Here is a 19,059-nt window from a genome sequence, read left to right as displayed (position 1 = left end):
ATCAAATAGCTCTGTATCCTGAATATGGTGGTGGTTACAGAAATCGACATACATGATAAAACGACACAGAACTATACACACACATTGTACAGATGTCAATTTCTTGGTTTTGATATTATAGTTATGTAAGATGTAACCAGTGGGGCGAACTGGGTGAAGAGTACACAGGACCTCTCTGTATTATCTTTGCAACTTCTTGTTAATCTGTAATTTCAAATTAAAAACTTTTTTAGAAATTCCACTTAAAAATTTTTAGGGGCTGGCCCAGTGGCGCAGCAGTTAAGTGCGCACATTCCACTTTGGCAGCCCGGGGTTCGCCGGTTCGGATCCTGGGTGTGGACATGGCACCGCTTGGCAAAGCCATGCTGTGGCAGGCGTCCCATGTATAAAGCCGAGGAAGAGCATGGATATTAGCTCAGGGCCAGTCTTCCTCAGCAAAAAGAGGAGGATTGGCAGCAGTTAGCTCAGGGCTAATCTTGCTCAAAAAAAAAAAACTTTTTTTTTAAATAGAAATACCTATGACTGATAGGTTGGAACCAAAGTGTATCATACAGTTAAACATAGCACTCAATTTCTAAGTATAGAAAACAAAGAAAGCAAATGAACCCCCAAAAGTTCATACCATGATTTGAAAAGCTATGTAATGGTGATGATAGCTGTTTCGGTGGGGCAAAGCAGGTAGTACAGTCTGTACACTCAGACTAGACATGACAAGTATATGGACAGCGTATCCTCTTCAGTTAGAGAGAAACACGGGGGATTAACTGCCTGAGACTCGATTCTGTCTTTCCTGGGCAGAAACACCTATCCCTAGTCAGTGGAGCCACAATCCAGAGGAAAGCTATAAAAGCACCACTGCACCCAGCAGAGAGGTCACCGGGGCCACGCCCAGCTCCTGTTTGAGTACCCCACTCCAATAAGTAGGCTTTTATTGAGCAACCTGGGTATACATAGCTCAATTATCCCACTCACCTTAGGAAAGACAGAGGAAAAATGATCTCTACTGCTGAGACAGTTGAGATTCCCAAGAATTACGCCCCAGGGCCAGGATTTAATCTGGGTTGAGGTACCCTAAAAAAGGGCAGAGGAGTACAAAGCCCAGAGAGTTGTGTATGTTCTTCCCTAAGGCTCTACATGCAAACCAGATTGATCTCATAAGAAACAAAAACAGAAATAACACTTTGAGGATTTGAGTAGCTTCCCACTATCTCCTTGGGAGAGTCCTGCTTCCTATTCTTGGGTTCAACGTCATATCCTCACAGATCATACCTGTAGGCAACTCACCTGGGATTTATAGGAAACATCCAATCAATTCTACCAAAATGACAAACTATTCTTGACCTCAGTGAAGAAATAAAACTTATAGGTAAACTTTTGTCCTTAAGTTTGCTTTTTCTAGTAGCAGAGGTAAAAGACGCTTACTCTAAAAAACCTGAGATATATAGACAAGCAGAAAATAAAGTGGAAAGAAAATAAAGAAAAACATCATACAGAGACAGTCACTATATTCTTGTAGTGCTTTCTCAACTCATCACTCATTCAATTATTCAACAAATATTTATACACTGATTTACACTGTATGACAGGTAATTGGGATACAAATGTAAGTAAAAATAAAGTTTTAGTCCTCGTGGCGCTGACTGTATAGTATGGAAGATATGACTATATATCTAGAAGGCCTGAAAGAGGAAATTAAAACACTATGAACACTGAGGAATTAATTAATTCTAAAATTACAAAACTTCATACAAGAATTTGTGTTCATGTGAAACAAGCTAAATATGTGTACGGGAAATCTATGGAACTCTTATAATAGCCTAACAATAACAAGTTAGTAAATATAAAGAGATCTCATTCACAATGATATCAAATGTAAAAACACCTAGGAAATATTCTAATAAGAAAAGTATGTGATCTACATAAAAATACTGAGATATAAAGAAGGCTCAAATAGTTGGTAAGACATACCAGGATACAGTATGAGAAAATTAAATATTATATAAGTGGCAAATGTTTAAAAATGTATAGGTTTATTATAAATGACAATAAAATTCTAAGACTTTTTTGAACTTGACAAAATTATTTCATATTTCATCAGCAATAATAAACAGGCAAGAAGTTTTCTTAAATTTTCTAAATTAATTTAATTTACTGAATTTTAGTTTTCTGAAAACTAGTTAAAATAGTGTGAACTTAGCAACAGAACTGGCAAATCACTACAAAATAAACTGACCCAAAAATGAATGCTAATATAATACATAAAATAACTTCTTCTTAGAGGAAAGAGGAGAAGGGAAGAATCTTCAGTAAATAATGTTGGAGTAACTGCTCAGCAATCTGGTACCCCCAAAATTAATTACAGGTATCTTAAAGAGTTAAAGTTTTTGGGGGCTGGCCCTGTGGCTGAGTGGTTAAGTTCACGCGCTCTGCTTTGGCGGCCCGGGGTTTCGCGGGTTTGGATCCTGGGTGCGGACATGGCACTGCTCATCAGGCCATGCTGGGATGGCATCCCACACAGCACAACCAGAGGCACTCACAACTAGAATATACAACTATGTACTGGGTACTTTGGGGAGAAGAAAAAAAAAAAAAGAAGATTGGCAACAGTTGTTAGCTCAGGTGCCAATCTTTAAAAAAAAAAAAAGTTTTTTTAAAGACAAACGGAAAAATAGAAAGAACTAAAATTAGGTATTTATGAAACTTCTAAAGAGGTGAGGGCTAAGCTTAAAAGCTGCAGAAGAGGGACCAGCCCGGTGGTGCAGCAGTTAAGCTTCCACGTTCCGCTTCGGCGGCCTGGGGTTCACTGGTTCAGATCCTGGGTGCAGACCTACATACCACTTATCAAGCCATGCTGTGGCAGGTGTCCCACATAAAACAGAGGAAGATGGGCACGGATGTTAGCTCAGAGCCAGGCTTCCTCAGCAAAAAGAGGAGGATTGGCGGCTGATGTTAGCTCAGGGCTAATCTTCCTCAAAAAAAAAAAAAAAGACTGCTGCAGAAGAAATCAAAAAGGAAACAGATTTGAATACATAAATGGAAACTTCTATCTAGTTTTTAAAAGGCCCCACTCAGAACCAAAATAGAAAGGCAAATAAGAGACTATGAAAAATACTTTAAATAAATAGGAGAATGAAGTCTTTTATCATATTTAGAAATTATATCAATAAAAAGAACTGGTATGGTGCACCTACAACATGACTGACAAACATTAATGTACAATTGAAATTTCACAAGATTGTAACCTATCAATAACTCAATAAAAAAATAAAAAAATAAAAAGAACTGGTAAATCTCTGAAGTGCAGGATAAGAGAATGAGCAGACCATTCGTGAAATGGGAATAGCTTCCTAGAAACAGAAATGGAATGTCAAAGGAGTGTGCGCATTTTAAATTTTGATACTAAACTAAGTTTTGATAGTATACTACCAAACTGACCTCATAAAAAGGTTGTACCTCTTTACCTTCCCACCTACAGTGTACCAAAGAACCTGCTTTCACACAAACTCATACACATTGCATTACGAATCTTTAATTTTTGGTGATCTGAATGGCAAAAACATAAATCATTTCATTTTAAATGCATTTCCTTAAGGAGATTAACCATTTTTATAGATATTTATTGGCCACTACTAGTCTATCTTCTTTGAAGAATTTAACTGTTCATCTTCTTTGCTCATTTTTCTGCCATCTTTTATATGTGCTCTTTTTGTTAGCTTTTAGTCCTTGAGTTTATGTGTCATGAAGACACCATTTAATCAAGGACTTAGTGTTTTAACTCTGTATCCAAGTTTCACCAACTTTCACATCATTAAAGATGTTGCTTCCAAAATGAAAGTGAATGTCACAGAGAATCAACAGCCGAGTTTTGATGTTAAATGTAACAAAACAAAGTATCCAACACTAGCCTGCCCAAATAATTCCAAATGATAATCAAACCCTTGCAACATAATGCAGATTCATGCTGCTGGAATGAGGTGAGCCAGCAGAGCAGCATTCTTGAAGAATGAGTTCTAGACAACAATCTTCTATCATACTAAATTGCACTCTCTTCAGTTAAGTGAAATTATGACTCCAACCTGAGCATGCCATTTCCCAGGCTAATAACTCAAAATTACATGCAAAATCATCTGGCTGCTCTAGTTTACTTCCTATTATGCTCTACTCTCTCTTCCACAGAAGCAGCCAATTCCCCAACTGGTCAATTTATTCCATAAGTAACAGACCAAAAATGATGTCTCAACTCCACTTAAAGTAATAAGCTGCAAGGGGCCAGCCCCAGGGCCTAGTTCACATGCTCCACTTCGGCAGCCCGGGTTTGCGGGTTTGGATCCTGGGTGCGGACCTACACCACTCATCAGCCAAGCTGTGGTGGCAACCTACATACAAAACAGAGGATGACTGGCACAGATGTTAGCTCAGGGCAAACCTTCCTCAAGCAAAACAAGGAAAATTGGCAACAGATGTCAGCATAGGACAGTCTTCCTCAGAGAAAAAAAAAAAGGCAAGAGAAAAAAATGTAATAACGAGCTGCAATATATAAGGTGGTTTCAACCATTAACGGTTTTTTTCCCCAAAGTTATACCTCAGTTTTAAGCTTTGCAGCAGCCATTTCATCCTCAGCCATTTGCTGAAGCTGTGCAAAGTGATACATATACACACATCTATGAGATGAGAGAAATACAAAAAGCAATTGTCTGGATTGAAAATGTATTTATTCAGATTTGTTAGATGGCTCAGCAAATAAATATTTGTATTATGTTTTAAGCCTTTGAGAAGTGCCTTATGAGTAACAAAAATGTAATCCAGGGGCCGGCCCCGTGGCCGAGTGGTTGGGTTTGCATGCTCCGCTTCAGCGGCACAGGGTTTCCCCAGTTCGGATCCTGGGCGCAGACATGGCACCGCTCATCAAGCCACGCTGAGGCGATCCCACATGCCACAACTAGAAGGACCTGCAACTAAAAATATATATATACAACTATGTACTGGGGGGGGGGGGGGGTTGGGGGAGAAAAAGCAGGAAAAAAAAAGAAGACTGGCAACAGTTGTTAGCTCAGGTGCCAATCTTTAAAAAAAAAAGTGTAATCCAATCAAACTGCAGAAACTTTCAAAAGCTGCTAAAACCATCCCATCTGTTGTGGGTTGAATTGTGTCCCCTACAAAGATAGGTTGAACCTCAATACTGTGAATGTGAACTGATTTGGAAATAAGGTCTTTGCAGATGTAATTAGTTAAAATAACGTCATAATGGATTAGGATGGGCCCTAAATCCAATGAGTGGTGTCCTTATATAAGAAGGCTCTGAGAGACACAGAGGCACACGGACACTGAGGCATTACGGCCGTGGGGACAGAGAACGGAGTCTAGCAGCTACAAGCCAAGGACTGCCAGCACTCATCTTCCACACAGTCTTCAGAGAGAACATGGCCTTGCTGACACCTTGATTTCAGACTTGAAGCCTCCAGAACCGTGAAAGAGTAAGTTTGTTGTTTTAAGCCACCCAGTTTACGATGTGTTACGGCAGCCCTAGGAAGCTAATAAACCATCCATTAAGAATTGTTGTAAACTCTATTAATAATTAAAAGAAATGAGTTTTCCAGAAGTTGACATAGAATTGTGGGTTCACAGCATCACTTGCTCTTTACAAAAAGGGTAATCATATACCCCAGTGAGTGAGAACAGTCCTGGCTTACGCCTGTTGTCCTGGCATAAAAGCACTGCTTTGATTCTCAAAAGTTACCCGCTTCGGAAAATAAATTACATGGTTGTCTTATTTATGAACAAGCCCAGCAATACCCTTCTATTTGTCCACCCTATTCAAATAATATCTGACTCCCCTTTCCCCACTGACAGAATAATCCTATCTCTCTGGTTCTTACAGCATTTTATAAATACAGCTATAACAGTACTCACATCCTGTTACACTTACTTGCTTAGGTGTCACTCCATGTTCATAGACACATAGCATACTGCCAGGAACAGAGTGAGTACTCGATAGATATTTTCTAAATTTATCAAAAGATTTATTCAGAAGATTGACAAAGTACCTGCATAGACAGTTTTCTTTCACTTTTGTCCCTTATACACTCTCCAGGTCCCAAAGAAGGTAGGAGTAGAAAATTAAGTAGCAAAACAACTAACTTATAAAGCAATGGTTCTCAAATTTAAGCACACATCAGTATCACTTGGAGGACTTGTTAAAACAGAGTACTGGGCCCCAACCGAGAGTTTCTAAGGTAGGGGCCGAGAATTTGCATTTCTAACAAATTCCCACGTGATGCAGCTAGGAACTACTCTTTGAGAACCACTGCTATAAAGTAAGCACTACAATTATTAAAGATTAATTTCTTCTCATGACTTCATTCCTAGTGGGAGACTCTCTTTTCTTAATATGATAACGCAGCTTATGGCCACTAACACTCCTGCTGAGAACTAGGAAAGTTAGATACATTTTTTAAATCAATGTTTAAAGGCATCAGAAAGCAGTTGAAGCAACCAAGACTAGAGGGGTCTAGATTCTGGAAAAACAGAGGAACTGCAGAGAAACAAGATGACAATCTGCAGACACTTTTTCCCAAAGTGCATTTGCTGGTTCTGGGGCAAAAGGCTGAGAATCCAGACTTTCCTTAGGCAGAGGAACCAAGAGTGCTTTTGGAAGAGATGAAAAGCAACAGTGAAGGAGCCAAGATCTCAGTGAAAGAGGAGAGTCGAAGAAAAGAGCCTGACACAAGGCTGGTTTTCCCCTAAAGACACTGACTAAATTCTGCAGCTGCAGAGAGAAGGCTTCAAAAGAAAAACTGAAAGCCTCTGAAAATCAAGAGTAGAATTTTCAGCAATCTCACTATTCTCAGGAGACAAAGATTACAGTATAGAAGCCATCAGGGGGAGGGGCCCCTGTGAATTCACTAGAAAATTAGTTGGAAGCCCCAGATGGCTACTTGCTAGTAGTAAAAGGCAAACTAGAGGAAAACACAGCCTTATTGAATCTGCAACACAACCTCAACCATCAGCTCAGTCCATAACAGTATTAGACAATGGGCCCCCACTCTACCTGGCTAGCAAAAGCAAGGGGAGATTTCCTTTCTGAAAAAGAATAGCATCACTGGAGCTTCATTTTCTTCACAGCACCCAGCATTCATATAACTGAAAAAGAAAAGGAAAAAACAGACAGTAGAAACAGATGCTCCAATGACCCAGACACTTAAGTCAAAAGAAAGACTTTAAAATAATGATGGTTATTTAAATTTCCTATTTAAAAAAGGGAAAAGAACACATAAAAAGATGAAGAACTTCAACTGAGAACTGGAATCTATAAGAATCAAATGATTTGAAAAGTATAATAACTAAAATTAAGAATTCTAAGAGTAGATTTAACAGCAGACCAGATACAGCAGAAGAGAAAATTAGTAACTGGAAACAAAATCAATAAAATATACCCATACTGAAACAGAGAGAAAAACTAATAGAAAATACAGGGGGAAAAAGTATAAAGAGAATGAAGGACACTGAAAAAGTCTACCAGATATGTAGTCTCAAAAGGAGAGGAGAGAGTAAATAGGGCAGAAGCAATATTAAGAAGAAGAATGAAATTTTCAAAACTGATGAAAAGACAACCTACAAATTTAAGAAACTCAGTGAACCCCAAGCAGAATAAATACAAAGAAAACCATGCAAAGCTATAGGATAATTAAACTGTTGATAATTAAAAACAAAGAGAAACGCTTAAAAGTAACCAGTGGAAAAAACACACATTACTTTCTTAGGAGCAACAATAAAATTAACAGCTAAATTCTCAAAAGAAATAATAAAAAACAGACGACAATGGAATGACACCTTGAAAATGCTGAAAGAAAATAAACACCCTTTAGAATGTGGTGCTCAGTGACTATTTCCTTTAAAAATAAAGGCAAAACAAAGATACCTCAGACAAACAAAAAACCAAAGACTTCATTACATACAGACTTGCATCAGAAGAAATACCAGAGGCAACTCTTCACACGGAAAAGATTACCCTATCCCAAACAGAAACACAGAAATACAGGAAGAGGTGAACAGCAATGGAAAGAGTAAATATGTAAGTAAATGTATATGAATACTGATTATACAAAACAATAATTTCTTATAGGTCTTAAAATATATGTAGAACTAAAATGGATGAAACAGTAATATAACAAGGCAGAGAAAAGACAAATGGAGTTAAGAGTTTGCAGGACTGGAAGTTGCTCTGGGTGAGTCAGTGAGTGAGTGGTGAGTGAATGTGAAGGCCCAGGACATTACTATCTACTACTGTAGACTTTATAAAGACTGTGCATTTATGCTAAATTTATTAAAAAATATATTTTATTCAATAATAAATTATCCTTAACTTACTGTAACTTTTTAACTTTATAAACACAATAAATTTTTTTTAACTTTTGGACCCTTTTGTAATAACAAAGCTTAAAATACACATTGTACAACTGTACAAAAGATTTTTCTTTCTATCCTTATTCTATAAGCTTTTTTCTATTTTTAAAATTTTTTATTTTTTTTTTCTTTTTAAACTTTTTTGTTAAAAACTAAGACACAAATACACACATCAGCTTACACCTATATAGGGTGAGGATCATCAATAGCACTGTCTTCCACCTCCACATCTTGTTCTACTGGAAGGTCTTCAGGGGCAATAACACATGTGGAGCTGTCATCTCCTATGATAATAATGCCTTCGTCAGGACCACCTGAAGGATTTGCCTAAGGCTCTTCTTGAGGAAGTGTCACTCTTTTCAGAAATATGTCTATGGTGGTTTGATTGGGGTTTTTTTTTTTTCCATCATGGATTTGCTTGCAAGCAGATAATGTACCACGTTGCTTATAACCAGAATATTCCTATTAATGAAAACCTTTTGGTGGTGGGGTTCATGTTTTCAAACTTTAGGCAGCTTGTTGCGGTCTGCAAAAGCCTTTGCTAAACTCTTCACTGTGAATTTTCTTAAAGGTTCTTCTTTTTCTTCTCCTGCAATTTCCTGTTCTCTTGCCTCTTCTTCAGCTACGAGTTCCAGTTCTCATAACTCCTCATTAGTCAATTCCTCAGGAAACACCTTTAGGAGCTCCTCAATGTCATCCTCATCCACACCCAGCTTAAAGTTTGCCATCTCAACCACAGCCTTGCTGATTTTTGCAGCCTCCTCTTCCTTGGAAAATCCTTCAAAGTCATGGACAAACCTCTTGAGTGCCTTCTTCCAGATGCCATTCATACACTCCTTGGTGACATCGCCCCAAGCCCAAGCAAGATTCTTGATGTAGTCACAGGTGTTGTAATCCTTCCACATTTACATCAGTGTCTTCTCAGTGTCTTCCTCAGTTGCAGCAATAGGCTGGGCAAAGGTCCTCCTCAGGGAATAGGTCTTAAAGGCTGTTATAACTCCATGATCCATTGATTGGATCAAAGAAGCGATGTTTGGAGAGAGAAACACTGCTCTGATATCGGGATGAAGAGCACTAATAAAAAAGCAGGATGTCTGGGAGCATTACCAACAATAAGCAAAATCTTGAAAGGTATGTTATTCTCTAAACAGTACTTCTCTATTTCACTGGCATAGTAATTCAGGAGGGCATCCTGGAAGAGAAGCTGGGTCATCCATGACTTCTTCTTGGTCCTGCAGTACACTGGCAATGTATGCTTACTGATATGCTTGAAAGCCCTGGGGTTCTCACTGTGCCAGATCACAAAGAGGCTCAATTTGTAGCCTGAAACAGTGCCCCAAGAAAGAATATTATCCTGTCCTTAAAAGCCTTGAAACCTGGCATTGATCTGGCCTCCTTATGGATGAAAGTCCTTTCAGGCATCCATTTCCAGAATGGGGAGGTTTCATTCATATTGAATATTTGCTGTGGCAAGTAATCTTCCTCCACAATCAGCTTATCTGGAGTTTCCAAACATTCTTTAGCTGCCTTCAAATCAGCATTTGCAGACTCACTACTCACTTTCACATTATTTAATGAATAACAATTAGCAATAAATTCAACATCATAGTCAGATCCAGTCTTTTCTTTCAACATCACAAACTTTTTGCTTTGGCCGTGATTGTCATGGGGCTGAGAGGGATACACTTCTGTGCCTGGTGTTCAATCCAGGTCATCAGAAGTTTCTCCATGTCTGATATAGGCCCTTCTTGAATTTCTGTTAGTCTTGTTGCCTTCAATGAAGCAGATTCTGTAACAGCTTCTGTCACTGTTCCTGTTCTTCAAGATCACAGCTATGGTGGAATAGGATATGCCTGACCAGTGAGCAATAACCACCACTGATTTTCTACCTTCATAGTCCTTAATCACTTTAATTTTGTTTCCAGGTCAATCACCCAATGTGGCCTCTTACTGGCAACATTAGCAGTGGATTTTGTATGCTTAGGGGCCATAATGAAAAAAACAAAAGATTAAATCAAACACAAGAGAAAATAATGCAATCAAGAGACGTAGTAAACACGAGATGTATGAGGCTGCTGCCAGTGTAACAGAGCATACTGTTTTACAGTAAACTTTATTTTTTATAAGTAGAAAGAGTACAGTCTAAAATAATGATAAAAAGTATAGTACAGTAAAAACATAAAACAGTAGCATAGTCATTTATTATCATTAGCAAGTATTAAGCACTGCAGATAATTGTATGTGGTGTACTTTTATACAACTAGCAGCACAGTAGGTTTGTTTACACCAGCCTTGCCACAAACATGTGAGTAATGCATTGTGCTAGTATGCCAGCTATGAAACCACTAGGCAATAGGAATTTTTCAGCTCCATTATAAACTGATGGGGCCACCATCATGTATGCAGTCTGTCATTGACCAAAACGTCATTATGCAGTACACAACTGTACATTAATAAGGATCAGAAGACATTCTGAGATGATATAGTGTTTACTGACTGGGTAGTCTGATAAAGTCACTAAAATTCATAACTATAAAAACTATACTTCCTAAAATTAAACCCTCAGAAAGGAGAAAAAAAAACCTTTTAAAGCAATTTTCTAGTACTCAGATTCTTCTTCCCCAAATACAGCTGAAGTATTTAATGAAGAACAAAATTGAAATCTTTGCATTACACATAATCTAAATGGCAGACTCATCATCACAAACATTATTGGTTGCGTTTGGGGTGGAACTGGTTGGGCCTAAAATCCAACCTCCTGATCAGTTTTTCTGCCAGAAACTAAGAATTTTAAACTTCAAAAGAACCTCAACTTATTTCTCAAGCACTATTTTATTTATATATAAAGAAATAAGTTGAGACTCTTATTATAATATATGTGTAATTTATTTATTCACTTACTAAACCAAAGTTCTGAAAAGGCAAAAATTCTTCTTTAAGGAATTAGCCTACAACCTCTTATGGGCAACAACAACAAAAATCTGTCTGTAATTTGTTCCCCAAAAATGCCCAAGAACAAGAATAGACTCTGGGGAGAAAGAGGTATCTACTCAATGCCGCTGACATTCAAAGGACTTAAATACTGAATTTTCATATTGTTTCTGTCATCAGACATCCTGTTTCCTGGGGCAGGTAACATCATAACGATGTTTTGTAGAAGCATCAGCAGTTAGCATATGGGTATGAAAACACTTTGCCATTTGATTATTTCTCATAAATGATATTTAAGATGTGTCCATTCATGACTATTCAACATTTGAAACCCTAGACAAATAAAATCTACATACTTATCACACTACAACCCCAACCGCAATGGCTAATAAATTTATACAAATAAAAAATACACTCTTATTTGCTAAGCAGAAGCCAAGCATTTTACTTCCTGAGACGCTAATTATAATGGATTTTAGACATCCTATTTCATCAGCCTACAGTTTTGTTTTTTGTTTTCACACTTTGTATTTGCTTCCTTCTATAATATTCTATTCAAAACTTTGGTCACTAGCCCAACTCATTTTTCAGGACCATATTTAAAAAACAATGTCAAAAGCTCATGGAAATGCAATTAAGGAACCACCACGTTACATAATTATATTTAGACAAGCACAGTTCCGCCCACTGTTTACTGATTAAGGATGAATAAGGATGTTCTCTATTCTCTAGTTTCACAGGCTAGGTCACAAGTCATGGTATACTGTAGGAATTATAATACTTCAAAATAAAATGATCTGGAATTACCCGGAATAGTCTCATATGAAAACTCACAATAAATAACGGTCTGACTTATCTGTACAACTCCAATGCAATACAATTCCTAATAAAACACAGAATGAGATTTAAAAACACAAACACCTAAGCAATGTCACTACAAAAGTATAACTTAAATTTATCCCAAATCACAGCGGTGACATTACCAGCTCCAGTTTTACTCTGAAATATAAATATAAACCTCTTTTTCCAGAATGGCACACTCTCTATATAAATACCATTATGGATTTCCTGATCTCATGAGACACATTTACAGCAAATAGAAAGCAGAAACATGCATTTTAGATGCAAACACATAAAACAATATTCCCATTTCCCCAGTCCTGAAGGATGCCCAGAGGATGTATTTTTTCTCCAGCTTTACAAATTATGGCTAAATGCCCTGAACTTGTAGCTCCCAGCACATTTTCTGGATGGGAAGATCCAGAACTGTTCAATGGCTTTTTGTAACGGTGGGTTCTGATACTTGCCAATGTGTTTACTTCTATTAACTGTACAGGTCCAGCTCCATCTTGGGGGTCCAGAGTCGTGCGCCTCAGGTAGTACACAGTCCTAGTTAGGTGCAGACACTAAGTCAGCCAGACTACCTGAGTTCAAATCTCCAGCACCTCTTGTATGACTTGGAACAAGTTACTGTTCTGAATCACATTTCATTATATTTTCCTTTTAAGAAGCAGGGTGAGGGGAGATGATCACATTGAGATAATCCAAGTAAAGAGCTTATTATTAGCACAGAGCCTGGCCCACCTTAGCACTTGATAAATGTGAATTATTATTACATAAAAGGGCAACATTTTAGCTTGAGCAAAATACAGATATATCAATTTACTGGACGCTCCATCCAAGATGAGTGGATCTGTTCCCTTCTTAAAATTAAATGATATGCCAGAACTTTTCAAGCCATGCTCTCTGTGCTGGAGCTAATATCCCAAATCCACTTCCAGGAAGGAATCTTAGGTCTAATGTTTGGTATTCCTTTAGCCCATCTCTGTGTGGAGGTGAGGGGACTTTCCTATAAATATTTGTCCTTGTCAGACTCCTTCATTTTTATAACCCCCATGATAAAGCATGTCTGCTAAAAACATGGCTCTGTGATTAACAAACAACACAAAAAATAGATGTACTCAAGGAACTTGTCAGGAAACACAAACTCAAACCCCACTGCTGATAAATTCGTAATAAAAGTTCCACTGAGAAACAAAATAGTTATGGAAGGAAACCCGAAGAACATGAAATCCGTCTTCTTATCTAGATAATCAAAAACAGTTCCTTAAATTAAATCAGTCTAGAGATCTAAGTCCTTAGACCACATAATTTTGCCAGCACCAGAACTGCTTTTACTGAATTATGTTTTTATGTCATCAACCCACACAACGAGGCAATGAGGAATTTCACTGAAAAACAAAGTAAAACACAACACAGCCCTTTGAAATGCATGCCGTATTTACTCAAGGATGTAGTTGAGGAGTTTCACAATACAAGGAGTCTTTGGGAATCCAAAGCAGAAATTGGCCTTTTGTCTTATGATCATTCAACCACGTAACTGATTATATTTCTCTCTGAACTGGCTACTAAAAAAACAGAGTCAAATTTGTGGCACTCTAACATACTTAAGATTTCAGTCCAAGAACTTTGTGTACAGATCTCATTCCTGTTTCCATCTTAATTTTTCTCCCTCGTCCTGAATTCATCACCCCCTTATTTCTGTAAGTTACCAACAGTATGTGCCGTATGTATCTTTGTAAGTTATTACAAATCCTTTCTGGAACAAGATGTGTAAGTAAATGATACGTTCTACTTAAAGACATTATAGCACAATAAGCCTTTTCCAACATTAATAAACATTTTATGAGTTCAATTTCTAAAGGCATTATCTTTTTTGTGCTCAAAAAGGAAAAAAAAGAAAATGCTTTAGTAAATATTATGTCTAAAATTAGAAATTCTAGCAACAGAGGACCTACAAAAATAAAACACTTTCATTAGGTATTTTTAACTTTGGAGCACACAGAAAATTGTAAGTATATCCCTATGTAAAAATCCCCCAAAAGTCATTTTTAGTTTGAAAATACAGACCAAATCAACATAAATGCAATTACAATTGAGTCCTTATTCTCAACTGGAACTAAAAAGACTAGCTTCAAAAATGATTTAGAAGATTTTTGTACAATTCCTTCAGAGTTGCCCTGGCCTGGCACAGAAGAGGATGCTGCCAACCATTCCTTAAGGTGAATTTAGAGCCCCAAAGGCTCTTGCCACATTCCTGCTTCAGGGATTTCACCAATCTCCTTGCTGCCTTTTGAGGAAAACAAAAAGCTTACAACTTTCTTAGTGTGTAAAATTTTACCCATTCGTGAACTCATACTTACCATTGTGATTATAACTTCCGACTTTTAACCACATATTTATGAAGTTAATTGATTGTAATTACAGTTCTTCACCCTTCTAGTGACCATAAACAAGTGAGCTATGCTATGAGAAACATGAAAAAATGTTCTACTATAGGACAAAAATTACACTTCCTACCCCACCAACAGCAACTTGATCAACAACAGGAATCTCACAGAACAACTTGAAAGCAGCACCATAAAAGGACAGCCTTTTCTTAAAACATTTTAGGAGCTTTATCCAAATATCAAACAGATAAAATATGAGTTACATAACATTAAGTGGGATAAAGATAAGTCAACTGTTGTTTCTCCTAAGTGTTTATTCAACAATAGTCTAGATTATTTCAAGACATTTCAGTCATCAAACAACATACATAATGTTTCTACAAAGCTTTATGATAGAAATGAGCATTTAATAAGACTTTCAAAATGTTTGGCCTCTACTGTGAAACTCTTGTTTTTAGTATGATAACATTATTGATGGGTTAGGAAGCTACTTAATAGCATCTCTATTCTGAGTCACAGAATAGACAAGTGTTATGTTATACAGGTCTCTCCTATATCTTAGAGATGAGTCATCTCTGTTAGAGATGTTTATTTTGCAACCAGTATTAACATATGTGCCAAAAATTAAACCCACCCTGTCAGGACTGAAATTCTGTGTCTCTAGCCAAAGACTGACACAAATAAATGAAATAGGATCTTAATTCTTCTATACATAGATAATAAAATATGTTGAGTACTGATCGAACTTTTTTTCACTGAAAATCAGTATCAGAAATCAATGAATTCTCATTAAGTCAACAAGTACTCATGGAACACTTGTGAATGTCCAAGTTGGATCGCGAATGCAAAGAGACAAAAGCAGAACTCTTGTTTATAGAAGCTTACAAATTAGCAGGGTCAGACACGCTCACACAAAGAAACAATTAGTAAATGACTATACAATTCAATTCCAACATTTAATGAGCAGAAAAGATTAAAACACAAGACAGCACATAATGAAGCACTGTATTGGGCACAATCCTCATCAGCCACGTAGCAGCCTGTGTGTAAGATCTACATAAAATTCCATTTTAAACACACAATGACCCTCCTTAAAACTCTAGTTCGGTCATCATCAGATAAAAGTCCAAGCTCCTGCATCTCTGCCCCTACCTGCCACCACCCTCTGCCCTGCACTTTTTCGCTTCTCAAAAACCATGTCCTGGTAGTTACTGGCCAATTCTCCTTCAGTTGCCCGACTCCCACATACCCATCTACCCCTAAAATTCCCACCCCACCTTGTTAATCTGAATGTTACTCACCCTTCAACACACTTCCAGAAAGTATTCTTTGATACCTTCCTCCACCCTTCACACCCTGCAGTCCCTAAGTATCCCTCCTCAGTGTGCTATCCTTGCTCACACTACTTACCACATTGTATTGAAAGTATCTTTGCTGTCCTCTCTCTCCTAAAAACTGGCTAACTTCTAGAGAAGAAACACGATTGCTTCGAAGGTCAGTAAAAATTTAAATCCTGAACACTTCTTAATCTCCAAAATTAAGAACCAGTAACTCTCTAAAAGTTATTGTTATTTATCATGAAACAGACTAATAATATAATCAAATCTTCTTGCACTTCCAGCAAGCTTTTTTGCTACAACTATTTTAACTAATACTTTTTTTTTTAGCAGTGTTAAATTTACCAAAAAAAAAAGGACTCTTCAGATCCAAAACACTGCTCACCAGGTGTTGCTGTAAACTCGTCCTGGCAAATCTGCACATCTTATCTCAAGGGCAACACGAGCCCACCAACGCCAACTGACACACTTTCCAACCACAGGGTTTGGTCACCAGCGCTGAGACACCACCAGTCTATGACCTACTCTCTAAAGCAGCTGAGTCCTTCCCTCCCTATCTACTAAACTTCCGTGATGGGCATCACCTCCGCTCTCCTCCAAGACGGGTAGGAAGCAGGGACTTCTGTTCCTAATCCCAGGCCCACAACTTCGCCCTAAGCCACGGGGCGAAAGTTAGGACGAGTCTTCAAGTCTCCGCGCCACGAAAGACAGCACCCTGCCCAAGACCAACGCCGGTTCGTGAAGTCCCGGCGCCCCTGCCAAGGCGGGACTGCGATCTAGGTCTGAGCCTCCAATCCAGACCGATCCCAGGGGCCGAGAGCACGACCCAATCGGCCGCCACCACAGGTGTCCCCTCGGACTCCGCGGACGGGACAGTGAGGGAGCCAGCCAGAGAGAAGCTATCCCGCGAGGGGTGGACGGGTGGCAGGAGGCGGCCAGGAAATGATAAGCATCGGTTCGTCGGAGTTGGGCCGGGCCGTGGAGAACTTGGTGACGAGCGGCCGAAACCCAGAGACTGAGCACTGAGGGGATTAAGGGAGCGGGCGACAGCCTGGTGCCGGCCAGGGCCGCGCTGGGGGCCCGGGGTTGGGACGGGGAGAGGCAGGAGGCACTGAAGCGAAACGGCCCCGGCCGCCTGGACGGCACGGACGGATGACCCAGCAACCCCTGCCAGCACGGCGCTGCCTCCCCGCTGCCCGGAGCCGAGAACTGCGCCGCCCTCGGCCCCCATCAGTCTGCTCCTTACCTTATCCACTGCTCCACCGGCGTCTGGACCGCCGCTCTCCGCGCGTCGCTCGAGTAGGTCCCGGCTCCGGTAGTCCACAACCCGCCCTCCAGCCCGCCCTCCCTCTCCACGCCCCGCCCCCGGCGCGGCAAGCTCACGTCACGCACGCACCAGCGTCACTTCCGGGGCCCGTGGCCTTCTGTGGGAGAATTCTGTTGCGGGCTCCGTTGAGAATCTGCCCTGGGTGGAGCGAGGCCGAGGCTGGCCTGAATGACAGCACCGACGATGTGGGAGGGCGAAGGAAAGGAGGCGGCCCCCAGGCCAGGCTTGGGGCACTGACTCGGGCGCTGGCGGAGATGCCGGTGGTTCCTTATCTTTTCGTCAGTCCCTGCTTCCGGGTTCCGACTCGCGGTAGCCGGAGGGTGACACTGCCCCTTCGGTGTCGCCTGACCCTCGGCCGCTGTAGTAGGGTGGAATGGGAGGCGCTGACCGCCAAGGCTGCGGGAGTGTAGTCACTGGGCCACTAGATAGTTGTCAGCCCGTAGGGAATGAGGCCTCCTGAAAAACGAATGAGTTCCATCCCTTCATGGATCTTGGGATTTTAAAAGTGTTCGAGTTAAAGGACCTTAAAGAGATTGCTTGATTCTGAAGCTGTTTTTACAGCTGAGCATAACTAAGACCCAGAAGTTAAATGTTACCGTGTCACCAGTATTAATGGTCTAGAAATAAATGGAATCCAGTTCTCGTGATTCCCATTTCAGAAATGTTGGAAACAGCAGCTGCTTCTTTATCCTGGACACCATCTATGGCATAAAATGCAGCCACAACAGGGAAAGGAAAAAAAAGAAAAGAAAATACCATACTGTGGGAGGTAGGCTTGGATAGGAATCCCAGTTTTGCTAGATGCTATCTCTGTGGTATTGGACAGGTTGCCTTATTTCTCAGTCTTTCTTCATTGTTTGCAAAATGGAGATTGATTCGTTCCTCCAATTCTTCCTAAGTGCTGAAGGGTAGCAGAATATGCCACCCCAAAATATGCCTCTTTGGCATGAGGATTATTTTGAGAAAGTAGACACAAGAGAAACTCTGAAAACAAACTAGAAGTTACCCTTTTGTAAGGGAAATTTACGTTTATAAAGGAAATCTCCATTTTCTCCCTCTCCACTAGGAAGAAGAGGATGACTCTAAATCACAAGAGACTTATCAACGGAAAAGACACAGACTTAATTCGGCATGACAACGCTTAAGCTTGGTTTACTTTTCTTTCCCTGGTCACCTTCCATAACTGGCCCCCCCCCCCCCCCCCCAGTACACACCTTTCTTCCTTTGTCTTTACCTGAATATGGTATTTAAGTTGGCATTCTAAGCCTTTTCCCTGGGTATCTCCTATGTGTAAATGAAATATACATGTTAGTAAATTTCTATTTGTTTTTCTCTTGTTAATCTGTCTTTTATTACAGGGATCTGAGCCAAGAACTCAGACAGGTAGAGGGAAAATTTTTGCCCTCCCCTACAGTTCCTAATGCGTGCTAGGCTGAGGATACCACAGTATAAAATAAAAGTACCTATGCTGAGAAGCCTCCATTGTAGGGTAGAGGTGGAGGAGCCAATAAACAAACAAAAAATTATTTATACTAGTACATGAGATGGTAACAATTGCTACGCAGAAAAATAATGCAGGGAAGAGAGACAGAAAGTGCAACCAAGAGGTTTGCAGTTTTAGAGTGGACAGGAAAGCCCTAGCTGAGAAGGTGACTTGAACAAAGGGTGAGGAAGCTAGCTAGGCTACTAGGCAAATATTTGGGCTAGAGTGTTCTAGGCACAGGGAACAGCAAGTGCAAACGTCCTCTTGACACCTCCAACATGTATAGCTGTACTAGAGTGAATTAGGGGGAGGTAGTAGAGATCAAAAGGTAATTGGGCGAAGCAAGTA

General features: G+C 39.6%; 2 protein-coding genes across 6 annotated transcripts in view; one reads left to right on the top strand and one right to left on the bottom strand.

The window, feature by feature from the left end:
• Window positions 1-17,248, bottom strand: part of RABGEF1 (RAB guanine nucleotide exchange factor 1) — a 72,884-nt gene extending 55,636 nt beyond the window's left edge. The window contains exons 1-2 of one of the 5 annotated variants that reach the window (XM_046666341.1): window positions 17,148-17,187; window positions 7,049-7,140 (exon numbers count right to left, since the gene is read on the bottom strand). The gene's annotated coding sequence lies outside the window, so the exon portion shown is untranslated. Of the gene's footprint in view, window positions 1-7,048; window positions 7,141-17,147 lie in introns of those variants that run through there. The other 4 variants (XM_046666340.1, XM_046666344.1, XM_046666342.1 and 1 more) reach the window with 4 other exon arrangements.
• Window positions 17,054-18,556, top strand: LOC124242016 (uncharacterized). Its single transcript, XM_046666470.1, has 3 exons — window positions 17,054-17,506; window positions 17,888-17,997; window positions 18,295-18,556. The coding sequence occupies exons 1-3, from the start codon at window positions 17,054-17,056 to the stop codon at window positions 18,371-18,373; spliced, it is 642 nt and encodes a 213-aa protein (XP_046522426.1). The 3' UTR covers window positions 18,374-18,556.
• Window positions 18,557-19,059: the final 503 nt, after the last annotated feature.

The sequence above is a fragment of the Equus quagga genome, chromosome 7, assembly GCF_021613505.1.
Source record: "Equus quagga isolate Etosha38 chromosome 7, UCLA_HA_Equagga_1.0, whole genome shotgun sequence".
NCBI lineage: Eukaryota > Metazoa > Chordata > Mammalia > Perissodactyla > Equidae > Equus > Equus quagga.
The sequence above is the reverse complement of the archived record's forward strand: the minus strand, read 5'-3'. Positions and strand labels throughout refer to the sequence as shown.

What these genes read in the sequence shown, in the direction of transcription:
- LOC124242016 (XM_046666470.1), top strand. Translation starts at nt 17,054, where the DNA reads ATGACCCAGCAACCCCTGCCAGCACGGCGCTGCCTCCCCGCTGCCCGG. An exon ending in CGGTGGTTCCTTATCTTTTC is followed by an intron (nt 17,507 to 17,887) that starts GTCAGTCCCTGC and finishes TTCCCATTTCAG; the next exon opens with AAATGTTGGAAACAGCAGCT. An exon ending in AAAATACCATACTGTGGGAG is followed by an intron (nt 17,998 to 18,294) that starts GTAGGCTTGGAT and finishes CCTCTCCACTAG; the next exon opens with GAAGAAGAGGATGACTCTAA.